This window comes from Diabrotica virgifera, chromosome 2 (genome assembly GCF_917563875.1).
Source record: "Diabrotica virgifera virgifera chromosome 2, PGI_DIABVI_V3a".
Classification (NCBI taxonomy): Eukaryota; Metazoa; Arthropoda; class Insecta; order Coleoptera; family Chrysomelidae; genus Diabrotica; species Diabrotica virgifera.
This window is the reverse complement of record NC_065444.1, coordinates 135,442,876-135,466,755: the sequence shown is the minus strand read 5'-3', so window position 1 is coordinate 135,466,755 and position 23,880 is coordinate 135,442,876. Positions and strand designations below refer to the sequence as shown.

The window sequence follows — 23,880 nt, the reverse complement described above, 5'->3', positions numbered from 1 at the left end:
CTATTCGATATGCTTAGCAAAATCTAACCTCTCTTAAAATCTCTAAAAATAAGAGTAAACAAAACCCAACAAAAAGAACTTCAATTATTTCAGCGAAAAAATACTTAAGAATATATTTCCGATACCGAAAGTGATACAACAATACTAATTTCCTTTAATTATATTTTTATTATCTAGTAACATTCAGCTCGATTAATTCAATGAATTCAATGTTTGGAAAAACAAATTATTGTCAATTGTTTTGATAACGATAAACGATAACATTAGTTTGTTCTTAACTTGACTTTATCATGACATGTCGTTCATATAATTTTAGCTCAGTATCGGGCTACATCGGTTCCATCTTTGTTAGCGAGCCACAAATCTTCGAGGGTACACCGATAGGGGCATTTTTTGCATGTAAAAAGATGTTCCATCCCCCCGTTCATATCGTATTCATAGTTTTCCACGTTTTAAAGTCTAGTCTAGAAACTGGTCTGTATTTGAACCTGGGAAGGGGAAAAGACTCGGGCGGTTCATCATACACTGTTCTAAAGAAGCTTTTCTTGGATTTTAGTCGCTTTCGTGGTGTTCGAGCTTTGTATATGGCATGCCGCTTGTCGGCGATCTGTTTAATTTTCTGTAAGTGCTCTGCAACGCCTCTGCGTGTTAAGGGTTCTGCAAAACCCGTTGTTTATAGCGTTGTTTATTTGAGATTAGCGTTGGTTTCATGCAGCCTGTTAGTATCCTGCATGTCTCATTTAGGGCAGTATCAACGTGTTTGGTGTGGGCAGATCTGCCCCAAACGGGGCACGCATATTCAGCAGTTGAGAAACACAGTACCTGTGCCGTTGTTCTTAAGACGCCAGGTCATGTACCCCATTTACTTCCTGTTAGCTTTCTGAGTACGTTGTTCCTAGTTGTTATAAAAAAAACTACTTTCCCTCTCATTTTTATGCAATGTTGTCTGTAGGTGAGGGACCGGTCCAGAGTTACTCCAAGAAAATAGGTTGGTCTGTGTGTTCTAATGTATGCGAAAGTTCATCAAGGTGATCCTGTACAAAATCTTGAACTACTGCCATTTAACATAAACAAGTTTAAAAATGCAACAATAACTTATGTTGATGTAGATGAAGTTTTTCGATTTATGAATATTCTGTGTATTCAGAGGTGTTGCTCTGTAACACCTCTGCGTGTTGAGGATTCTGCAAAACCCGCTGCTTTATATAGATTTGAGAGTGGCGTCGCGTCGGTTTCATGCACCCCGTTACTATCCTGCATGTCTCATTTAGCCCAGTATCAACTTGTTTTGTGTGGGAAGATCTGCCCCAAACGAGGCACGCATATTTAGCAGTTGAGAAACACAGTGCCTGTGCTGTTGTTCTTAAGACGCCAGGACATTTAGCTTTCTGAATATGCTGTTTCTAGTTGTTACTTTCCCTCTCGTTTTTATGAAATGTTGTCTGTATGTAAGGGCTAATCTGGGTGAGCTTATTAGTTTGTGAAATCCTACCTACCAAAGTAGGTACAAAGGTAAAATCGAGGGCCGCAGAGGAATTGAAAGAAAGCAAATACCATGGCTCAAGAACATTATTTGCGATTGGACATGAATACGCAATGCCGAACAACTATTTCGATTAGCTGAAGATCGTGAACAACTCGCTAATGTCATTACCAACGTTAGGGGGATCCAATATGACACCGAAGGAAGAAACAAAACCCAAAAACCCAACAAAAAACCATCAATCATACCATGAAATACTTACCATTTTGGAAGAACTAAAAGCATATAAAAGTAAGTCTGAGTTTCATTATATTGTTATCTCCTTGAGTACACTACCGATATAGTCCAAATGGGATTATTTTGCTGATAAAAAGGAACACATGTTCCAGTCAACAAAAAATATAAAAATTACTCTTTTTATGGGTACCATCACACACAGGAACCAAGGAAAATTAAGCAACGTAAATACTTGCGAGTAAAGCTGCACTAGTATGTAAGGCCCCCATACTTTAAACATGCTTTCAGTTTATGGCAAGCTAACTGAAAAACAAAATCCAATAAGTTGAAAGATAGGTCATACTCTGGCAACCAACATCCATCTACTAAATAAAGAAAAGAACCCATCCCTCTCTTCCACAACTGTACAATCACAATCCCAATCACCTAAAAATTATTATTTTCAAAGACCCAGTATATACCAACGAAAGAAGAAAGACAACCTTGATGTGAATATGAAGAATCTACTCAACTCCTAGTTTAACCAAGTCCTGAAATTTAAAATAAATTAAACTTCACAATATTCAAAGCACTGTATTATAATTATTATATCTTCTTCTTCAGCCTCTTTGCATCCATTCCTGGACAAAGGCCTTCCCATAATTATAATTGTATACCTTGTAATTATTTAAAAATTTAATAACAAATCCTTTATTAAAGGTATAAAATTTATTAAAATCCCCGTAAGGGCTACATCATAGAACGTTTCGATATTTAAAATATCATCATCAGTGTTTAGAACTCGTTGATCACAAGCTGAGTCGCCAACGAAATACCTGGGCACACACACACACCCTTTAAATGGTATAAAAATTTGTTTATATTAACATAGTTGCTTAAAATTCCAAATGTTGTTCTGAAGCTATTTTCTTGTGGCATTTTTATAATCAAGTATATTCAAATGGGAAATAAGCCACAATTTTACCTAAAAATGATTTTATTAACGTTTCGACGCCCAAGTCGGGTGTCGTTGTCAAAATACAAAATAATACTAAATAAACAAAAATGTTGTTGCTTAGTAAAAAATTCTTCTAATAATTTATTTAATCTGACTCATTTATATCGGCAATTCAGACACGTATTATACATTTTAAAGTAGACGACTTTAAAATGATATTGCCAATATTGATGAGTTGCGTTCCTGGGACGACTTTACTAAAAGATAGTTCATTCGATTACATGAAATCCATCCCAACTCAAGAATATCCGCCACAGAAAATCATAGCATGTGATCTGTCTTTAAAAAGACAACCAAATGCAACGGTGGCACTGAAATTCTCGCGTTAGAGATTCCATAGTAAATCACGAGGGAAAACCAGGAAAAACCTCGTGATACTATCCCGACATCGTAAGTATTTGGGTTTACATTTAGTTTACTCTCAAAACTAATACCAAATTCTGACTTGATATTTTAAATTTTAAATAATACTAAAATACTAACTATGTACTAACTACTAAATACTAAATATGCAAATTCCTCGGTAGAATGCAGTAGGATGTGGTTACCCATATTAAAGGAGGAAGTCAATAGAAAGAAAATACCACAATTAGTAAATCAGTAACATATCGAGTTAGTACATATTTAGTATTTTAGTATTATTTAAAATTTAAAATATCAAGTCAGAATTTGGTATTAGTTTTGAGAGTAAACTAAATGTAAACCCAAATACTTACGATGTCGGGATAGTATCACGAAGTTTTTCCTGGTTTTCCCTCGTGATTTACTATGGAATCTCTAACGCGAGAATTTCAGTGCCACCGTTGCATTTGGTTGTCTTTTTAAAGACAGATCACATGCTATGATTTTTTGTGGCGGATATTCTTGAGTTGGGATTGATTTCATGTAATCGAATGAACTATCTTTTAGTAAAGTCGTCCCAGGAACGCAACTCATCAATATTGGCAATATCATTTTAAAGTCGTCTACTTTAAAATGTATAATACGTGTCTGAATTGCCGATATAAATGAGTCAGAATAAATAAATTATTAGAAGAATTTTTTACTAAGCAACAACATTTTTGTTTATTTAGTATTATTTTGTATTTTGACAACGACACCCGACTTGGGCGTCGAAACGTTAATAAAATCATTTTTAGGTAAAATTGTGGCTTATTTCCCATTTGAATATACTTGATTATAAAATTCCAAAGGATGGATAAAATCTATAAAGATTGGGCTGCCATCTAATAGTCCTCATGAAGAGACAAATTCACCTGTTTAGCAAATCACGTGATGGGGGAGTCATGCTGAGCCTAAGGGCCCAATCTTTATAAATTTTATCCATCCTTTGGAATTTTAAGCAACTATGCTAATATAACAAATGTTTAAACCATTCAAAGGGTTTATAACCTAGTATTTCTTTGGTGGCTCAGCTTGTGATAACCAGTCCTAATCATTGATGATGATATTTTAAATATCGAAAACTTTCTGTGGTGTAGCCGTTACAGGGATTTTAATCAATTTGTTACCTTTTATAAAGGATGTTTCAATAAATGTTTTGTGATTAATGGTATACAGCCAGCTACAGGAAAACGCTTTCCTTGTGGATTTTGTAATTATTTGTAAATTAATGATAATGATATGATAACTATTTTGAAATTTGTTACATGTACGTCAAACTAATGTTTGACACTCCAGTTTTTTGTTAATGGAACAATCTCTTATATAAAACCTTGCTAGTTAACATATATTTGTTTGCAACTGGCAGCTCTTTAAAAATGCAAATCTTTAAATAAAGGTTAAGGGGTACCATCAAGGCCATAAGCCATTATGTACGGATGTAGTTGAAACCAGTAAGTTTTTTTTTTGGAAAATTATGAGTTATATAAGAAATAATTTGTTTAGTAAAATATACTTTAAAAAAGATCCCATGAAATAATGAAATTATAAACTCTAATAATAATACATCAATGATAATGAGAAAATAGAAAGCACAAACTTTGTATCTTAAGGAAGATACAGCTCCCGGAACAAACCATGGCCGATGACAAACGCTGTCGTCGGTCGTACACCCACCAAAACTTTGCGCAGAGAAGATTTCTCTCACCGGCCACGGTTCGCTCCGGGGGCTGCAAGTACCTGTATTTTCTTTCCGCTCTTTAATTTTTTCACGAAGTAAATTCTCTCTTTTAACATTAGTACTATTTTTGGATTTATGAGGCATATCTATACTATTACGTTCATAGAATACTTTGTCTCATTAGGGGATAATCCATTATTAATGACTTTGACGTATTTGACAAATCATCTTTGAGGTTACCTGCCTACCTGTCGACTAAGGGTCGATTTCTCATACCTGCGGTAATCTATGGTTCAGTTGAACCAGGTTCACTGGTGAACTACGGTTTTGTTTGGAATGCATTTCTCATTGCGCGTTCATGTCAGTGCACGTTCTACAGCTTTCGAGAAATGCCAATAGATGGCAAAAGGTAAAAAACTGTCGCCATTTTGAACTACCGTTTTATGCTGTTTTTGAATAAAGGTAAATTTAAGTATTTATAGTCAAATAGTAATTTTAATAATTATAAATAAATATTATAAAAACAAAAATAATGTTATGGTTTATCGTTAGGCTTAATATAATAAAATAGGATATATTTATATTATGACAGCGTTTCGTGTTAATACAACGCATGCGTAATCCATGAAATCATCTGAACTGGGTTATGAAATCTTTGAACAGCCGAATTCCACCGTTCAAGCATCGTTCAAGTGTAAACTGCCATCAGTTGAATGTGAATTGAGAAAGACGATTTTGACTTTAAGCTGACGTTCACTAAAAGTTCAGGTTAAACTGGAGTTGAACTCGATATGAGAAATTGGCCCTAAAGTAAGGGAAAGTTGTGACGAATTTGATAAATACCGTGTTATCAGTTAGCAAATCAGCCCATGCGTTAAAATGGCATCATCGTCTTAATTTGTTAGTGCTAAACTTAAAAATTGCTCGTATTCTCTGAAAGAATTATTGTTAATATGTTCAGGACTTCCTTGTTCATCAACAACAACGGTTAATAATTTAGGGAATTTATAAGTAAATCACTCAGTTTTTAATGTATGCCCATTGCTGTACCCTGTTTAGACTAGGGCAGAATAACAATAACTATTAATTAATGTATTTTTTGTGTGGAAAAACAATTATTTTTAATAATTTCTTGACAGTAACATGGCAGAGATGAAAGTCACATCTGAGAACGGACCGGATTAGCCCATAGGATTAGCAATCAAATACCTACCCATGTGTCTAGTAGCGTGGCGCTTACTGTATAGGTATATAATCCATGGGTTTGTATTGTTATTTCTATGTGAATAGGGTAGACACTTTGAGAAATACCATCGAAAGCTACATTTCAACAGGAGAGGATGTTATTTGAGTAGGTAAATAAATGTTTCGACAACTAAAATCTAAAAACTAAAAAGGTAAATTAAATACTACAACAAAAATGTTCAATTAAAAACGATCAAATTACCGTTAACTTTTTCTTGCCTTTGTAGCTAGCCCAGTTCTGTGGTTCCAGTACGAGTTTTCCTCCTGGCCTAAGTTGCGCGTACATTCTTCTGTAGGCTTGTTTTAAACCAGCATCTCCCCAGTTCAAATGAAACCACTTCGTAACACTTAGACACATGATTACATCAAACTGCGGTTGCTCCAGAGCTAAGAGGTTGTCGTCTTCCAGAATATAATTACACTAAAAGAAAAAAATAGTTTTATTAACAATAAACTGTATTCAATATTCTATGTTTATGCAGGAAAAATTAGAATAAACAGTATAATTGGTGAAAAAAAAGTTCAACAAAAGCTTAAATAGCCCTGTAAATGCGTTACTGATAAAATACCAGACCAAAACGTGCAGTCTGACTATCTTCTTCTTGTCGTGCAGTCTCCTTTAGTGGAGGTTAGCGACTACACTGGCAAATCTGTCTCTATCCAATGCGACTCTAAAGATGTTGAATCAAGATTCTTCTATAAAGCCAGAGTTCATAGGAGTAATTCATCAACGTTATGTTGAGCGTCCAGGCCTCCGTTTCATACAATAGTATTGACCCTACTAAACATTGCAGAAAACGACATATAAGACTGATATTACTGTTACTGTTACAAAATAAGACTTTCATTTTGATAAAGCCTTGTCGGCTATCTCTATTCTCGCTCGTACTTCTCGTTTATAATGAAGCAGACAAGATATTTGTATCGGTCTACGTATTTAAGCTGTTGGTGGTTCACATATATTAGAAGGGGTAAATTTTTGTTGTTTGATATTTTCATAACTTTGGTAATGGCAGTATTCATTTTCATCCCCATTTTTTCACTACTCTCCGTGACCCTATTAAAGCGGGTTGACACGATCCAAGTTGCATCCAAATGTACTTCGTCCAAGTCAACTTGGACGCTGCGCGCGCTACTTGGAAGCTACTTTGATCGTGTAAATTACTTGGACGTCAAATAAAATAACCATTGCAAAGATGGCGAAAGTGATTATGGAGGGTATTTAAGTGGTTGCTGACTGCTGATATGTTATAATACATGATCTAGAAAAAAGAAATAAAAAAGAAAAAAAAGGAAAATTTGGACTATGATGAATAAGACTAAATTACGACAGAGGGCGCTCAAAATTTCAAAGATGAACGATAACTCTAGGAAAACAATTCATTTTGCCATTTGACCTCACAGTTCTAAAACGTTAAATTAAAATCATTTACAGGAGTGTTTTGCCAAAGTAACCACTAAGTTTTGCCACTAAGACATCTAATAAGTTAAAGACGACTCAAAATTATGTTTCATCTGTATGCATTCATTAAAATTTGATGCTAACTACTGATTTATTTGTTTTTACCTTTTTTTCATAAAAAAATCTGCCCCTCCCCCCCGATAATCACACAGCGTCTTAAAAATTATTAATCTATCTTAGAATTTCTAATTTTGTTTTTAATTTAATTAATAGGTACACTTCGCGTCAAAAAAAACTGGTACAACTCTTATAAACGAAAATCGTGTTTTTCAAGTTGTGTAAGTTGATCTTGTCACAAGTGTCATTCTAATTTCTAGGGCAACGTTGCCAGTTCAACGAAAATATTATATCAAACTAGTAGGTCTGGATCCCGCGTATGAAAAAAAAAGTTGATTAATAGCAAGCTGAAAATTTGTTAATAGCTTAAGGGTGTCTAGTCGGATAAACTTTGATATATGGGAACACTGGAACAGGGGCAGTTTTAATTGTGGAACAGGTTAAAAATTTGGAACGGTCAGACCACGAAAACGGCACATGTATTTTGTCCGACAGAACAAACTTAAACTCTCCGAACAGAGATTAAACTCTCATGCAAAAATCAGACTACTGTTTATCACCAAATGGGCGTTTTAATGAGTGGAACATGTAGAATATGTCAAATGACAGGAATTATGACAGGTGATAAATAGCAGTCTGATTTTTGCATGAGAGTTTAATCTCTGTTCGGAGAGTTTAAGTCTATTCTGTCGGACAAAATATGTGCCGTTTTCGTGGTCTGACCGTTCCAAATTTTTAACCTGTTCCACAATTAAAACTGCCCCTGTTCCAGTGTTCCCATATATCAAAGTTTATCCGACTAGACACCCTTAAGCTATTAACAAATTTTCAGCTTGCTATTAATCAACTTTTTTTTTTCATACGCGGGATCCAGGTGCGGGAGCACGCCAAATAGAATTCTATTTTGCTGACGTCATAAAATCTAATTTCACAATGGGAGAATCGACGGTTGCTAGGCAACGTGACGTCACTAAAATAGAATTCTATTTGGCGTGCTCTCACCCCAGACCTATAGGTAAAAACGGGGCTGTGCGACAGACCGCATTTTTTAATATACTAAAAACTAAAACAATTGTCATTTTCCGTCATATCAATTAAGTATCCATACATTGATTCGTGTTTTAGTATAATTTATGAAAATATTTCAGTTCAAAAATAATGATAGATAATAAATCTTGACATGACTTTAATTTATTATATTTAATGTCAAATCGGGAGGTGTGATTGGTTTCTCGTAAATTGTAGGACAAAACTGCATTAAGTTGTGTAGAATAAATAAAACACACTGGAAAAATTAAAAATTTTATTTGAAATTAATACAAAATAAATAACTTTTACAGTGAACAAGTGTGGAATTTCTGTGAATACAAATTCCAAAATAGTCTGGTCAATTGGCTATGCCAAAGCCATAAAAAAAGTGTGGAATTTAAATATATGTATTACAATTCGAAATATACATTTTAAACGTTATTTTTTTGTATTTAGATTTAGTGCAATTCCGTTATCTGTGATGGCAACAACGAAGTGATTCACGAACAATAATTGTCAGTCTGAACACAGGTTTACATTGGGGAAAAAAAATGTACCAGTTTTATATGACGCGAAATGTACACTACAATTTATTTTACACCAACAGATAACAATTTTTAATTAAATAAAAACTGCAAACAAGTAGGTGAATGTATTTTATAATAATTGTGTCCTGGAAATTACGAGGTGGTCAGAATATTTTGCATAACAATGTACATTCTATGTACAGAATATATACTACATTTTATTTATTTATTTAATTTTGCAGTCGCTTAAACAATAAAAAATACTACGTTTAATACAAACGTTAAATTAACAAAATGTGTGATTTGGCATTGGTTAATTTAGGTCATTACGTAGAGTATAATAGGAATGAATACTGAGGAACACTGCAATAGTTTTTTTAAGTCGAAATTATTGTTAATTACAACATAAACTGACCGCAAATATGTACACAAATTAATGGCAAAGTAAATATTTTCCTAGAGTTGATACTTTTCAAATTCGCCACCAGGCGTCGCCCACTTTGCGGTTCCTCGCCAATAGGCATGTCGATTAGGGTGGATCGATTATCGCAATATTTTAAAAAAAATTAACACATTGATTTGGAATACCCACCAAAAGTTTCCTTTAGTAACGACAATAAAAAAGTGTTATTAGAACTTTTTGATAAAATTACATCTTCTGCCCTCTACCGGCCTTTGAAAAACGAAAAAAAAAATGTTGAAGTAATAATCACAAAATAAAAAAAAATTGACAAATTGAATTGGAATACCCACCAAAATTTACCTTTAGTAACGACAATAAGAAAGTATTATTACGACTTTTGGATAAAATTACATCTTCTGCCCTCTACAGGCTTTTGAAAAACGAAAAAAACAATTTTTTGGCATTATTAACAGAAGCCCGGTCCTGGCGGTCTAATATTGATTGGTATGTTTCTTCTATACAGTAGGTGTAAGACGTCTTCGACTTGAATGAGATCGAAAGCCTTTGTCAGGTCTATAAAACATAGATATGCTGGTTTATTGTACTCGATGGCCTTTACAGTGATTTGTCTTAGTACAAATACGGCGTTTACGCAAGAAAAAATACATCGCATATGAGAAAATAATGTGGAATTGTCAATATCATAATCAGTGGTCGTGGTGCTACAGCCTTAGTGGGGCCTCCCTCACCTTCACCAACTGTTGCCAATTTGCTGCTCGTACTCACATACACACAGATACAACTAAGTAAATTCCAGCTCCAAAGGACATGAGATTTCAGGAGTAGGGTAGACTTCAAGTCCGGAGATCGAAGAGATCACGCCTTAAGGAGACGGTATCTCCCTGACCCCGCTGAAATAAGGCATCCGAGAGACCTTTCTGCGTTATGACGAAAGGCATTATGCGCTTTTCTCCCATATTTACCTTTCTTTTTATGAATCCTCTAGAAATTGTTTGTTTAGTCTATTAGTCCCATCTTCAGGGTGCGGGGGTGCTGCGACTTTGGACTTTCAAGAAACAAACTGAGAAGAGCAAGAGATCAATCAAGAAAAGGTTTTATGCAAAACTTTTCCGAAATTTTGAAGGCCATATATTTTGACGGAAGGAAAGATAAAACCTTCCTTATCGAAAATATTGAAGGCAAGCCACACACACAGAAGAACCGCACTTGAAGAGCACGTTAGTTCAAGAGCCAGGCTCCGTATTTTTAGGTCACACAATACACCTTTCTGGATCTGCTCTAAGCATTTATCAAATTGTGAACTATTAAGAGAGTTATAGGTAAAATCTAGAACTAGTGGTAGTAGGATATGACGGAACTGTAGTAAATACGTGAAAAAAAATGGTATAATTTCTCAAATATAGAGTTAAAGTTAGGCCGCCCTTTACAAAGATTTATCTGTCAGCTTCACGGTAATGAATTGCTTTTACTGCATCTTTTCCAAAAGCTTGACGGTCAAACTCAAAGTCCAAGAGCTTTTGCAGGAACTATAGGAAATCAAATAGCGCATTGTGAAAATATGCCGGACTGTGAGTTACCAGAAGTAGATTTAATTGGCTTAAGTGCCGATCAGAAATATTTATTTCAAAATTGTGTCGCAATTTCTACAGGGGAATGTTGTGTGGATTTATTAAACCAAAGCCCTGGAATGTTAAGTCATTCTCGATGGCTAACGTCGAATCGCATATATCGCAATACGTCTTTATGTTAGTACTGAAAATCCAACATTAGAATTAAAGGAACTGACCAAATTTATTGTCACGGTTTATGCTCCTTTATGGTTTCAGATCAAATGCAATTCATCATGTGTAAATGGTGCAAAGCATGTTTTACAAACAATTAAGCGTAGTTGATACTTACAGCAACATTTTTGAAAAGTTTTATAGACCCTGTAATTCAAAAAAATGCCTATTTTGTACATCCGGAAAATCTTTTGCTACGCAGGCTGCATGACGCTCGCCCGCATATAAGAGAGCTTGCACTTCGTCGCATTCTAAATGCAAAAACTAAGGCCAATAATAATTCATCTAACATCCAACCTTTTATTATTCCACAAATTAATTTTGAAGCAGAAGACTATATTGATTTTATTGATTGACAAAACAATAAAATAACTTGCCCTCCATTGCTTCAAGGTTTGAAAGTAAAGGATTTGAAAAATATTATTTCCGGATCTCCTGAGAAAATCATTGACCTCGCTACATTTCCCTGTCACACCCAATCTGTAGAGAGAATCGTGAAGCTCGTAACTGAAGCATCTTCGTCGGTTATTGGGTCACAAAAACGAGACAATTTTATCAAATTTTATCAAGGCAAACATTGATTCGCGCAAAGATATGCCAAAATTTGAGTCCAAAAGAGACTACAAACAATAGATAATCAAAATTAAGGGGGAGGGTAAGGAGTGGGTAGAAGAATAAATATGACATATTTCAAAAATATTACAATTGGATATTATTTTTATAATAATAACATGTACTAATTACTTAAATTTTAAATTAAAATCAAGTTCGTATTTTTTATTTTTTTTTATTTTTTTAACCCCCGGTAGAGGGCAGAAGATGAAATTTTTTTGAAAAATCGCAAATAAAGTTGGCAACTTTTGCGCACTATTCCAAAACTGTTTTCGAAACTTCTATTTTTAGATCCACCCTAATGTCGGTGTCTGTGAAGAGATGAAAAAATGGCCTGCCAAAAGGTGTGGGTTTACGGTTGTTTTGATATTGCACTATGTATTTACCTTTTAAGTAGGTACTAAAAATAGCGAGTATAAAGTACCGGTTATTGATATATAGAAATAATCAAAATATGTAAATATAAGTAATGTTTTTGTTAACAGAAAAATGATAAAATGGAAAAAGAAAAATGATACCATATACCACAATCTGAATCTATTGAAAGAAATCTAAGAGAACATTAAAAAGATTATCCTCGTGCCAAAAAAAAAAATAACAATTTGGTTGCGTTTACGCACTTTTGCCGTAAGTGAGTTTTAACACACTGATAATATGAAAAAATATTACACGTAATTACTTAGCAGATTAAAGAATATTTTCTGATCATCATTACAGCATATAAAAATCGATCTGCGATATCAAACCACGGTATATTGGGCACATAAATGTCTTCAGTTGACGCATCTGTTGTAGTTGATGTTTTTATTTTTTCGGCTTCCTGTTGATACGTAGTTCTCATGGCATTCATTTTTTTAATACGTCGTTTTCTGTGAAACCAGGAATATTCATGTGCATTTTTATTCGTTTTAGGGCCGCACTTCTAGCGTCCCTATTTTTATACTCATTTATTTTTATATTTCACAATGCTTTCTCAGCTTCTTACAGCTCCATAAATCTAACGCTCTCTCTTTCAGCCCATTTTCTATTTGTACTTATATCCCGTTTTATATTTTCCGACTGCCACGCCATTGTAACTATACTTTGACACTACTTGGAAGAAAGTTGGCCACCGTCCTAGTCGACTTGGCGAAATGTCTAAGGTGCAACTGTGACAAAAAACTCACCCGTAGCTGGCGTCTCAAGAAAACTATGACCTCCTGGCCCCTGAGGGGAGTGCAGTGGTCATTGTAATGATGTGTATTGTCCGTCGCCAAAGATCTCTGTCTCTGATCATTTCTTTTAACTCATGCATAGGTCTTTTGCATATTCCTGTAAATTGGTCAATCCGTCTTGTTGGGGACTTTCCTCGTGATCTTCGGCCTTCTAGCTTTCATTGGATAATAAATCTTTACATGTTATCTGTTTTCACTCAAAACATATCCAAAGTTTTTCAATTGTTGAATATGGGCCTTGCTGGAGAGATGTTTGCTGACCTTTAGCTCATTTAAAATAAAATTATTTGTCCTGTGGTGAGTTCTTCTGCAACTTTCTTCTCCAACAGAATATTTCAGTGGCATCTATCTTTCTTCTTTACACTTGTCTTAGGGTCCAAGATTCTCATCCGTATGTCAGTGTTATGAATATTCATAAGTTGATCAATTTCATTTTTAGAGATTGTGAAATTTGAAAGTGAAATATTTTATCCATCTTTCTTACAGCGAATTTTGATAGATTTTATTTTTTCCTGTAGTTCCTGTGTTTGTATCTGTCTGGTCAATTGTGCTTATTGGGCAATATGTGGATGGTTGTTATGTAGTATATCCACTTTTAACAATCCCTTTTTAGTTTATATCCACTATCTTGACCTTTGTTTGTGATATGTTCAACTGCAGACCAAATATTTGTCTTCCGTTTCAACTAATCGTATGAGATCAATGAACTTTTCTTGACTATTTGCAAAACATAGGTTTTTCTATTTTTCGACCATTTATTGAGATGCCCTTTTCCCATCCTTCAAGCACTCTTGTCATAATATGCTCCACATCTATGTTAAATAATTGTGGAGACAGTATACATCCCTGTCTGACAACTTGTTCTGAATGGAATTCCATTGAGAGTGTGTACTATCCCAGTAGAGTGTCTGTAAAGTTTAGTTATAAGTGAAATTAAGTGTTGCCACTTTTAGTATATGCCATAAGTGTTGCCATTTGACCCTATCAAATGCTTTGCGATAATCTTTAGAACAAATGTACAATATATAGTAGGATATTGAATTCCCTACCTTTGGTAAATTCAGTTTACTCTTGGGGTATTTCTCTTTGTATTAAGTTTTCAGTCTCTCATTTATTAAGTGAAGCATTATTTTACTGGCATGTGAGATAAGCAAGATGGTTCTAAAATGGTCGCATTTATGGCAGCTATCTTTTTACGTATTGTCGTTATTGTAGATTTTATCCAGTCGTCATGCCATTGCTTGGAATATCATATTTTGTTACAGGGCACGTAAAGTAATTTTATTCGGGTTTCTTCTGTGGGTTTGAGTATTTCTGCTGTTGTCATATCTGAACCTGCTGCTTTGTTACACTTTAGATGACTGATCACCAGTCTTATTTCATTCTCGAGTATATAAGGTTCTTCTTCCATTTCTTCAGGGGTTTGGTAAATAAGTTCTTGGGGCTGATCATCTTTATATAGATCCCGGCAAGTGATTATTTCTAAACGAGAGTTCGAATGCTGCAGGCTTAATTAAGCTCTGGCTTAATAAAATATAGCTCTGAGAAAATACCTATGAGAGGTATGCTTTCGAAGTTAGTTACTGATCTCATTAATCTCACCAAACCATGGGGAACTGAGTACTCAGACACGGATATTTGAAGAATATTAACGCTGATGTGAAATGTCTAATTTGCAACTGTGACATAAAACGCACCTGTAGCTGACGTCTCGAAAAAACTATGACCAAGGTTATACTACCAATGAAAGGATGGATCTCTAAACGAAACTTAAGAATAGCTACAGACCTACTTAATATAACTCTGACCTTTGAAAAAGCGTATGAAAAATAACAAAAACCATACAAATATATGGTAATTGTCATGTCGTTTCCTAAGGTGACGTAAAAGCCAAAATTACATTGAAGTTGTCATTGATAAGGAAGTTGAAAAGAGCTATTAAAAAATTGTAAACTTACCTGTTTAAAAGTGACATTATTGGGGAACCCTCTGCTCCGATTGTGTGTGTCCGTAAATCCTGGAACGTCAATAGCTCCGTATAATATAGGCATACTAATAGGAAAAAACTCACTACTTTTTATTTTGTTCTCGTCTGACTGCCCCTCCCCAATTCTTATCGGTGACGGTATTGGATCCTCCTTTTTGACGTAATGTTTTACGTTTTTTCTCGCAATGGAAATCAATTTCTGATCAATGTCTATACCTACAATCGATTTAGCTCCAAAATCTCTTGCTACAGAAAGCGTAACATGACCTATGTTACAGCCAATATCTAAAATGTCTTTGTTTTCAAAAAGATATGGATGGTGGGAGAAAACTCTCAGTCTGTGGTCTGTTTCATTATGAGGATTTCTGTAGCCATAGTATCTAAAAATTACAGTTTACCTAATTATCTATTTAAAAAATATAGCTTGTGTTAGATGTGTATAATTTCATATAATTTTATTAACTAAATATTACTAATTAGACAAGGAGCAAACGGCGGGTTCGTTGGAAAAAATATTCCCATGAGATTTTTTTGCATAATCACATTCGTGAGACACCTCACACGCGAAAAGTGGTTCAATGTTTTTTTAACAATTTTTTTTAATCAAATTGCAAAAATCGATATTTTCGGCTTGGAGATTTTTTTTTAATTTTTCGGACCATTCCGGACAGAAAAGGTCTCATAATTTTTCTCTAAAGTTGATCGTGTTCGAGTTATAAGTAATTTAAAATTTTAAAAACGCGAAAATGGCCATTTTTAAGACTTAATAACTCGGTTAAAAATGATTATTATGAAAATCAGAAAGTGACTAAATCAAATTTAAAGCCCCCGTTCATCATCCTGAAGAAATTTGCGTCATTAATTTATTACTAAGCTGTTATTTTTAATTATTAATAATGAGTGGTAAGATCGTATTGACGCGGCTGTAAATGTGAGTGCGAGTGAGATTCGCCATTGGACTACTACCTGAACGGCACCTTTTTCGCACTCATCATGGACGGCCGCCTAATACGTGCATGTCGCTCATTATTTTTACTTAAAAATAACAGCTTAGTAATCAAATAATGACAAACATTTCTTCAGGATCTTGTAGGGCGGGCTTTAAACTTTGATTTAGTTATTTTCTGACTTTCATAGTAATAACTTTTAACCGAGTTATTAAGCCTTAAAAATCACCATTTTTCGTTTTTTTCAATTTTAAAATGCTTTTACCTCGAAAACGATTAACTTTAGAGAAAAATTATAAGAAACCTTTTTTATCCAGAATGGTCCAAAAAAACCTAAAAAAAATTGTTTCGGCCAAAAATATTGATTTTTACAATTTGATTAAAAAAATTTGGACCACTTTTTGTGTGGGCGACTTCTTGAATCTTATTCAATATTTTCTTCAAAGAACCCGCCGTTTTCGCCTTGTCTAAATAGAAAACATTCGGAACTAAAAAAGCGACTTTATTACCTTTGTTTATAAAAAAAATGGTTTAGGCGGACTTCCTGTTTGGGAGATTTTTCAGTTCCAAAAGGATGCAATCATTTTTCCAAAATGTAGTTTTTCAGATTAAAATGGAGTTTTGCCGGACATATAACGACACTGCAGGATGACAGTGGAATGAATAAAAACCAGTCCATTTAGGAAAATATTCATCTAAATTCAAAATTCAATTTTGCGAACGAAAGCTCTGAATTAACGGTATCTAATAGAAACCAGCAAGGTATTGTTGGTTTATTTATTGTATATTAAATAAAAAATTTACTTTCCAACATCAATAATAGTTAGCGCTGAAGAACCTCACATTTCTGTAAACACAATCTTCTGCTGACTATGACAAATGGAAAAGTATGTAACACCGTAACGGAAACTCATTCCTCACGCACTTCGTTTCATTTTTGGTGCAACTGCAACAATGATGAACAATGCGTTAAGGCCCTTTGACAGCAATCAAGACCAGTTTGGCTTTGGTTTTTCCACACTTCATGCTTGGATTCGTTGTTTCGAATGTTTTTTACACATTAGCTACAAGTTGGATGTTATAAAAATGGCAGGCTAGAAGCGCTCCAGAAAAAGCAAATGTTAGGGTTTGCTCACTACGGAGACCAAAGGATGGTATCCTATCCTAGAGCATAGTATCCTACTCTTCATATTCGTGAATTCTCGCATTTAAAATCTAGAGTGCTATGTATTAAGAGTATAAGTCAAAAATGAAAATTTTTTATTAGGACTTTTCAAAGTCTTTTTTACCACTGATGAGTAACTATTACAACTAAATATGAAAATGGTGACGAAATATGATTAATAAATTAGTAATTAACTATTTTACTTTCTACTTTGGCAATACCTTATTAATTAGATAATTCAAAATATAGAAGAATCCCGAAAAATCTTTTTTATGACTTATACTCTTAGTACATAGCACGTTAGAAATAATGTATTTATTTTACCTGGCGATCGAAACTATTATCGTTCGCTATGTAAAATAAATGCATTATTTTGAATGCCAGAATTTACGAATATGAAGAGTAGGATACTAAGCCCTAGGTTAGGATACCATCCTTTGGTCTCCATAGTGAGCACACGCTTAGGGTACGGCCAGGCGTGCGAGCGATTTATCGCGCGAGATAAATCGTTCACGACAATGTAGCGGGCGACAAGCGAGAAACTGTCCACCGAAAAGCGATTCAAATATCTGTTTTTGTCATGCCTCTCACACGAACGCGTCGAATTGCCTTTCTTTTAGAAGATGATCCATTCATAGAGTGTTTGTTAACCCTGGATTGCTACACTTATTTTCTAAACTCAATCTGCTACACCGGGGTACAGTGGTACCCCAAATAAAATTGACCTAAAATATTTATGTATGTATGATTTAAGAATTATGACAAAAACAATCTTAAGATAACATGTTAAGAATTACAAAAAGTACAAAAATATTTTATTATATTATTATCCACAAGTTTATTTTCATATTTTCCACACACACTACTGCAAATTGGTGTAACTTACAAACAAGGAAGTGTACCCCAGGTAACATTCCAGGGATAAAAGGCAAAAGGAAGTATAGTCTACATCCCATTAATAGATATAGGAAACGCAAAAAATAAATATTTGTCTGTTACACTTTTGTATCCTGCCATAAAATGGGTCTACTTTGCGCTTTGGAAATTAAAATTTCTTTAGAATAAGACATCGTGCTGTTTATTTTGAAGACAAAAAGGAACTAAAGTCGCTTAGAAATCAAACCGAATTGGAAACAGAGCGACACGCTTAGCCGCTGAGCGATTTTTCGCTAAGCGATTTTTTAGATATGGCCACTGTAATAATATTCATTGGGTTTGAAATATTTTTTTGTAGTTCAGTCGTCCACGGTTTATCTCTCAAGAAAAATCGCTCGCATGCCTGGCCGTACCCTAAGGCGGCGTTCATACTCGGGCGATAGCCGATAAGCGACATTTTATCGTCACGATATATGCGATGATGATGGAAGCACAATTCATGCCAGTTAAAATTATGAGCTTAAATGAGGAAAACGTTGTAGTGGCTTATTGGTTTAGGCGTAGAATGAGAAGAAAATGAAAATACTGTGCATATCCTTATAATCTGATCAACGCGCACCACAGCTTATTAGCTGTTGTTTCCAGAGAGCTGTATCAACACGAATTATTTAAGTTCAAAGACCTGTATCTTTTATTTCTGATGCAATTTTCCTTCATACAGTGCTTGTTACATCTGTCTTAGTGTAAGCAGGAACGGAATAATTCCAGATGCTCTGCCGAGCTTTCACTAAACTAATGAAAAGAATCACAGAACTGTCTTCTTTTCTTCTTTACATGTTAACAGTTTGAAATATCGTATGAAACAAATTGCGAGGGCGACCGACATGCAGCACTTCGAACGATATATCACCTGCGATATGTTGGGCAATCGCGAGCGAGTGAACCTTTTTTTTTGCCTCTATTTAGATTTTGAGTATTTGTTTGTGCGTATCGCCTATCGCACATCGTTTACGATATATCACTTATCTTTTATCGTCCGAGTATGAACGCCGCCTAAAACAACGTTCTCAGACAATTAAAGAGCCCTCTTATTTTTGGTTAGTTCAGAAAGCGCCAAAAGCACTCTGATCGGTTTCCATCCTTGTTAGGATTTCCTCAGAGAGTGCCCAACAAAATTTCCTCTCTGAACAACCAAACTTCGGGCGTCAGCATCGATTCACAACAAAATAACCTGATGGTGTGGGTGTCGTAGCGAGATCTGCTAAAGACAAGTGTAAGTTTCACTTGTAATAAAATTAAAAATAATATCAAAAATAAAACTATTGGGACAAATCTTCTGGTAACACCTTCGTAGTTTCTAAAATTTGCAAACCAACGAATTGCCGGAGGAAAGAAGGCCGAGGGAGATCTAAATAATTGCATCTCACTCCCGCCTGTCCAGCTGGTAAAATTCCAGCGAAGATTAGTCCCACATACTCCGAATAAGAGATAAATAAATAATTCTTTTGTTGTAAAACGAAAACAAGAGACGTCTTATTTTTGTGAAATGAATGTCGACTCGATTCAAGTTCTTTGTTAACCCAGTTATGAAAATATCAAAAGGCACCGCTAGGAAAATATTCCAACATGAGATTCAGAGAGCCTATATGAAACGAGTCTTTGTACTCTAATACAGAGTATGGCATTAGTAAAAATAGAAAATAGACGGTTTCGTTTTGATTTAAATCTGTCTCCTGGCCTCCCCCTATAGCGCTATTTCTAGGTCTACCTGTTGTCAAGGAGGCTATGCAAGAAGGCAAATTTACAACAAAACTTCCGTATTTCTCGGTACAAAATAAAACTATTTATACCGGAGTAAGGTTAGAACTCCCTCTAACGGGGAATAAGTGAAATGAATGTCGACTCGATTCAAGTTCTTTGTTAACCCAGATATGAAAATATCAAAAGGCACCGCTAGGAAAATATTCCAGCATGTGATTCAGAGAACCTATATCAGAGAAGTCTTTGTACTCTAATACAGAGTATGGCATTATAGGCCAATCAAGTTAGATTTTTACTAGACATAACGGAAAGGACGAGGTTTGACAGTTGAAATGTGTAGTATGAGATATTACAAAAAGACTACCATCTTGGGATTCATCAATTTTTTAGTGGAACATTTTTTAAATAAACAATCAAAACGTGAAACTTAGTTTTTTGCTCATAACTTAGAAACTTGTTTATTTAGAAATTTGACGTCCACAGGTAACTTTTTCAGAAAAAAAAGATACATCGAATGAGATACGCTAAATGAAAATCGGTTAATAAACAAAAAAGTTATTGCAAAACGGAAGACAAAATCACTGTTTTTGAATATTGTTAATAACAATTTTATTGTTTACTAGAATATGTTTTAATATAACTAAAATTGAGGGAATTATGGTGTTTGAATGGTGTGTAAAAAATTGTCCAGATCCGTTAAATAGTTTTCGCAAAATTAAATTTGTTTATAAAATTTTTTGAAAAACGAGCTAATTTCTGAGGCTGGTCCAGTTAATATGACTGAATGTATCTCAATAATCCGGGGCTCATTTCCTTTGTTAAGATGTGTACTAACAGCCTATGAAAAAAAAAGTAAAAAAAAATTACATATACGTACACAAAATTATTTGTTAATAAATAGCAGTTCTTAAGCTTATAAACAATTACAATAATTTCGTAGAAATTAGATCAAATTAAATGGCAATAAAAAATACGGAAAGTTGGTTAAAATACACAACTTCTAAAAAAAAATTTAGGTCGTACGACCCTTGGGGTCTGAGATAGCCCCTTTTTTTTAAATCACTGTTACGTTAATTAACAACACTAAGATCTGAAATTAACTAATATTTTATAAGAAAAGTCAAAGTTTTTAACATTTAGCAAGAAAAAATGTTAAAAATTGTTTAAACAGTAGTGTTATAAACAAAAAGTATCTTGCGTTCCGACTAAAGTAAAAAATAGCGGGCGTAGTCGACTTACTGAATAGTGGGCGCGGTTGGCGACCGGCAGCAACTCCTAAAATTACGTTATACCGACCACAAAAATCAACTTTAAAGTGAATAACAAATTTTCGTCATTCCTATGTTTTCGAGGTCTCCGAATCCGAATATGGAGTTTATTTTTTTTTTTTTCTAGAATTAGCGGAACATGTTCAAAAATCAAATTTTATGCAAAAATGCGATAAATCAATTTTGATGATTTTTCAATTTTAACTCACTGTATTTTTGGTCGCTGTAAATATTTCTTTTGAAAATTTTACTGTGTTATCTTTAAAGCATTTAGATAACAATGAGATTTGTCCAAAATGATTAAACACATTAAAAGAGAAATTGTTAATTTTTAAACATTTTGTCGTCAGATTTCGTTAGTTTCATGTTTACTTAAAAAAGTTGAGTGACAAACTTTTTAGTTTATACTTTTAACTAACACAGAAATAAAATATATTTCATGAAGAAGTTTTCCAAAAAAAATTAATTTAAAATATGCAATAGGAAAAATGTTATATGATTTTATAGACGAGCGGCACACTGGCACACCCCAAAAAAAGCTTATTTCTCGAGATACTGATACTAATTTTGGTAATACATTATATTTTTGATGGTGCTGAAAACGAAAATTAGGGTTGTATTGAATTTTACGTGGGGGAACATTATCAAAATCACAACTTTACCCTAAAAATAAAAATCACGTTTTTTGCGTTTAACTTGCTAAAACTCAGTTCCATTGTAATATTTTTTTCTGAAATTTTTATAGTACATATTTCTCACCATTCTGAAGACAATGGGACCTGCTTCAATATTTCTGTCTTGCTATAAAGAAAGTTATAAATTGTTTGAAGTAAAAGGTACAGATTCTTGAATTGCAAAGTTTAATCGCAAAAGTTGAGTGACAAAATTTGAAATTTAGCTGTTTAATTAATTTTTTGTTAAAATCTAGAGTACAGAGAACAAAATGTTTTATAGAAAAAAAGTGGTGTAACTTTTAATTTTAAGAAAAACGTGATTTCATTTTTTTTATTTTTAGGGTAAAATTTCGATTTTGACAATGTTTCCCCATCTAAAATTCAAAATAAAACTCATTTTCGTTTTCAGCACCATCAAAAACACAAAGTAAGACCAAAATTAGCCATTCACCACAGTGTGGTTGATATCTCGAGAAATGAGCGTTTTTTTTTGGGAGTACCACTCGTCTATAAGGTCGCGTAACTTTTTTTCTGTTGCATATTTTGAGTTGAAATTTTCCAGAAAACTTCTTCAGGACCTATGTTTTAATGCTGCGTTGATTAAAATTATAAACGAAACAGTTTGTCACCCAACTTTTCAAAGTTAACAGAAAACTAATGAAAATATTGTTTAAACAATTTTCCGGCCGCGGTAGCTCTTGGTACCCTCTGGATTTGTTATAAGGAACTTTTTTTTTTGAGTAAGTTTGTGCAAAAAATACGAATCGGAATAATTTACCTAACGGGGTCGACGATACAGCCTGGACTACACACGGATTCAAAATAGAGAAGAAAAAATGGCCTATACCTACCAATCGGGTTCTACTGTACCAAGTTTACTTTTTTTTATCTATGGTACCACATTAAAATAATAATGTTTATCTTATTTTCATTGCAAAATTATCCAAAACAAAGCAGCTAATGGGATGTATAAACCTTTTTTGAAGTGGCCTTTTTATTGTCATTTTTTAAATTTATTTATTTATTAAATATAATTTTACTAAATAAATGTGTAACATAATAATATTCATAAAATGCAAGTTTCTACCAAAATATATAAATATAATATTAAGCTTCAAATCCGGTATACTGTCAATGTTAAAAATGGGCTGCAACGGTCTAGCGCTAGCGAATGGTAGTCCGCGAATTTATTCTCATTCGGCTACGCCCATTATTTTTTTTACTTTAGTCGCAACGCAAAATACTTTTTGTCTATAACACTACCGTTTAAACAATTATTAACATTTTTTCTTGCTAAAACTTTGTTAAAAACTTTTCTAAGACTTTTCTTATAAAATACTGGTTAATTTCAGATCTAAGTGTTGTTAATTAACGTAACAGTGATTTAAAAAAAAAAAAAAAATAGGAGCTATCTCAGACCCCAAGGGTCGTAGGACCTAAAATTTTTTTTGGAAGTTGTGTATTTTAACCAGCTTTCCGTATTTTTTATTGCCATTTAATTTGATCTAATTTCTACGAAATTATTGTAATTGTTTTTAAGCTTAAAAACTGCTATTTATTAACAAATAATTTTGTGTATGTATTTGTAATTTTTTTTTTACTTTTTTTTTTCATAGGCTGTTAGTATACATCTTAACGAAGGAAATAAGCCCCGGATAATTGAGATACATTTAGCCATATTAACTGGACCAGCCTCAGAAAGTAGCTCGTTTTTCAAAAAATTTTATAAACAAATTCAATTTTGCGAAAACTATTTAACAGATCTGGACTATTTTTGCACACCATTCAAACACCATATATTAACAATATTCAAAAACAATGATTTTGTCGTCTGTTTTGCAATAACTTTTTTGTTTATTAACCGATTTTCATTTAGCGTATTTCATTCGATGTATCTTTTTGTTCTAAAAAAGTTACGTGTGGACGTCAAATCTCTAAATAAACAAGTTTTTAAGTTATGAGCACAAAACTAAGTTTGACGTTTTGATTGTTTATTTAAAAATTGTTCCACTAAAAAATTGATGAATCAATCCCAAGATGGTAGCCCTTTTGTAATATCTCATACTACACAT

The 23,880-nt window shown here is 33.7% G+C and overlaps 1 protein-coding gene across 4 annotated transcripts in view; it reads right to left on the bottom strand.

The window, feature by feature from the left end:
- LOC114337263 (7SK snRNA methylphosphate capping enzyme bin3) overlaps window positions 1-23,880 on the bottom strand; it is a 170,742-nt gene that overhangs the window by 5,349 nt on the left and 141,513 nt on the right. For 2 of the 4 annotated variants that reach the window (XM_050642830.1, XM_050642831.1), the window contains exons 5-6: window positions 15,089-15,497; window positions 6,227-6,445 (exon numbers count right to left, since the gene is read on the bottom strand). In XM_050642830.1, the coding sequence (XP_050498787.1) occupies window positions 6,227-6,445; window positions 15,089-15,497 (628 nt within the window). The remainder of the gene's footprint in view (window positions 1-6,226; window positions 6,446-15,088; window positions 15,498-23,880) is intronic. The other 2 variants (XM_050642832.1, XM_050642833.1) reach the window with 2 other exon arrangements.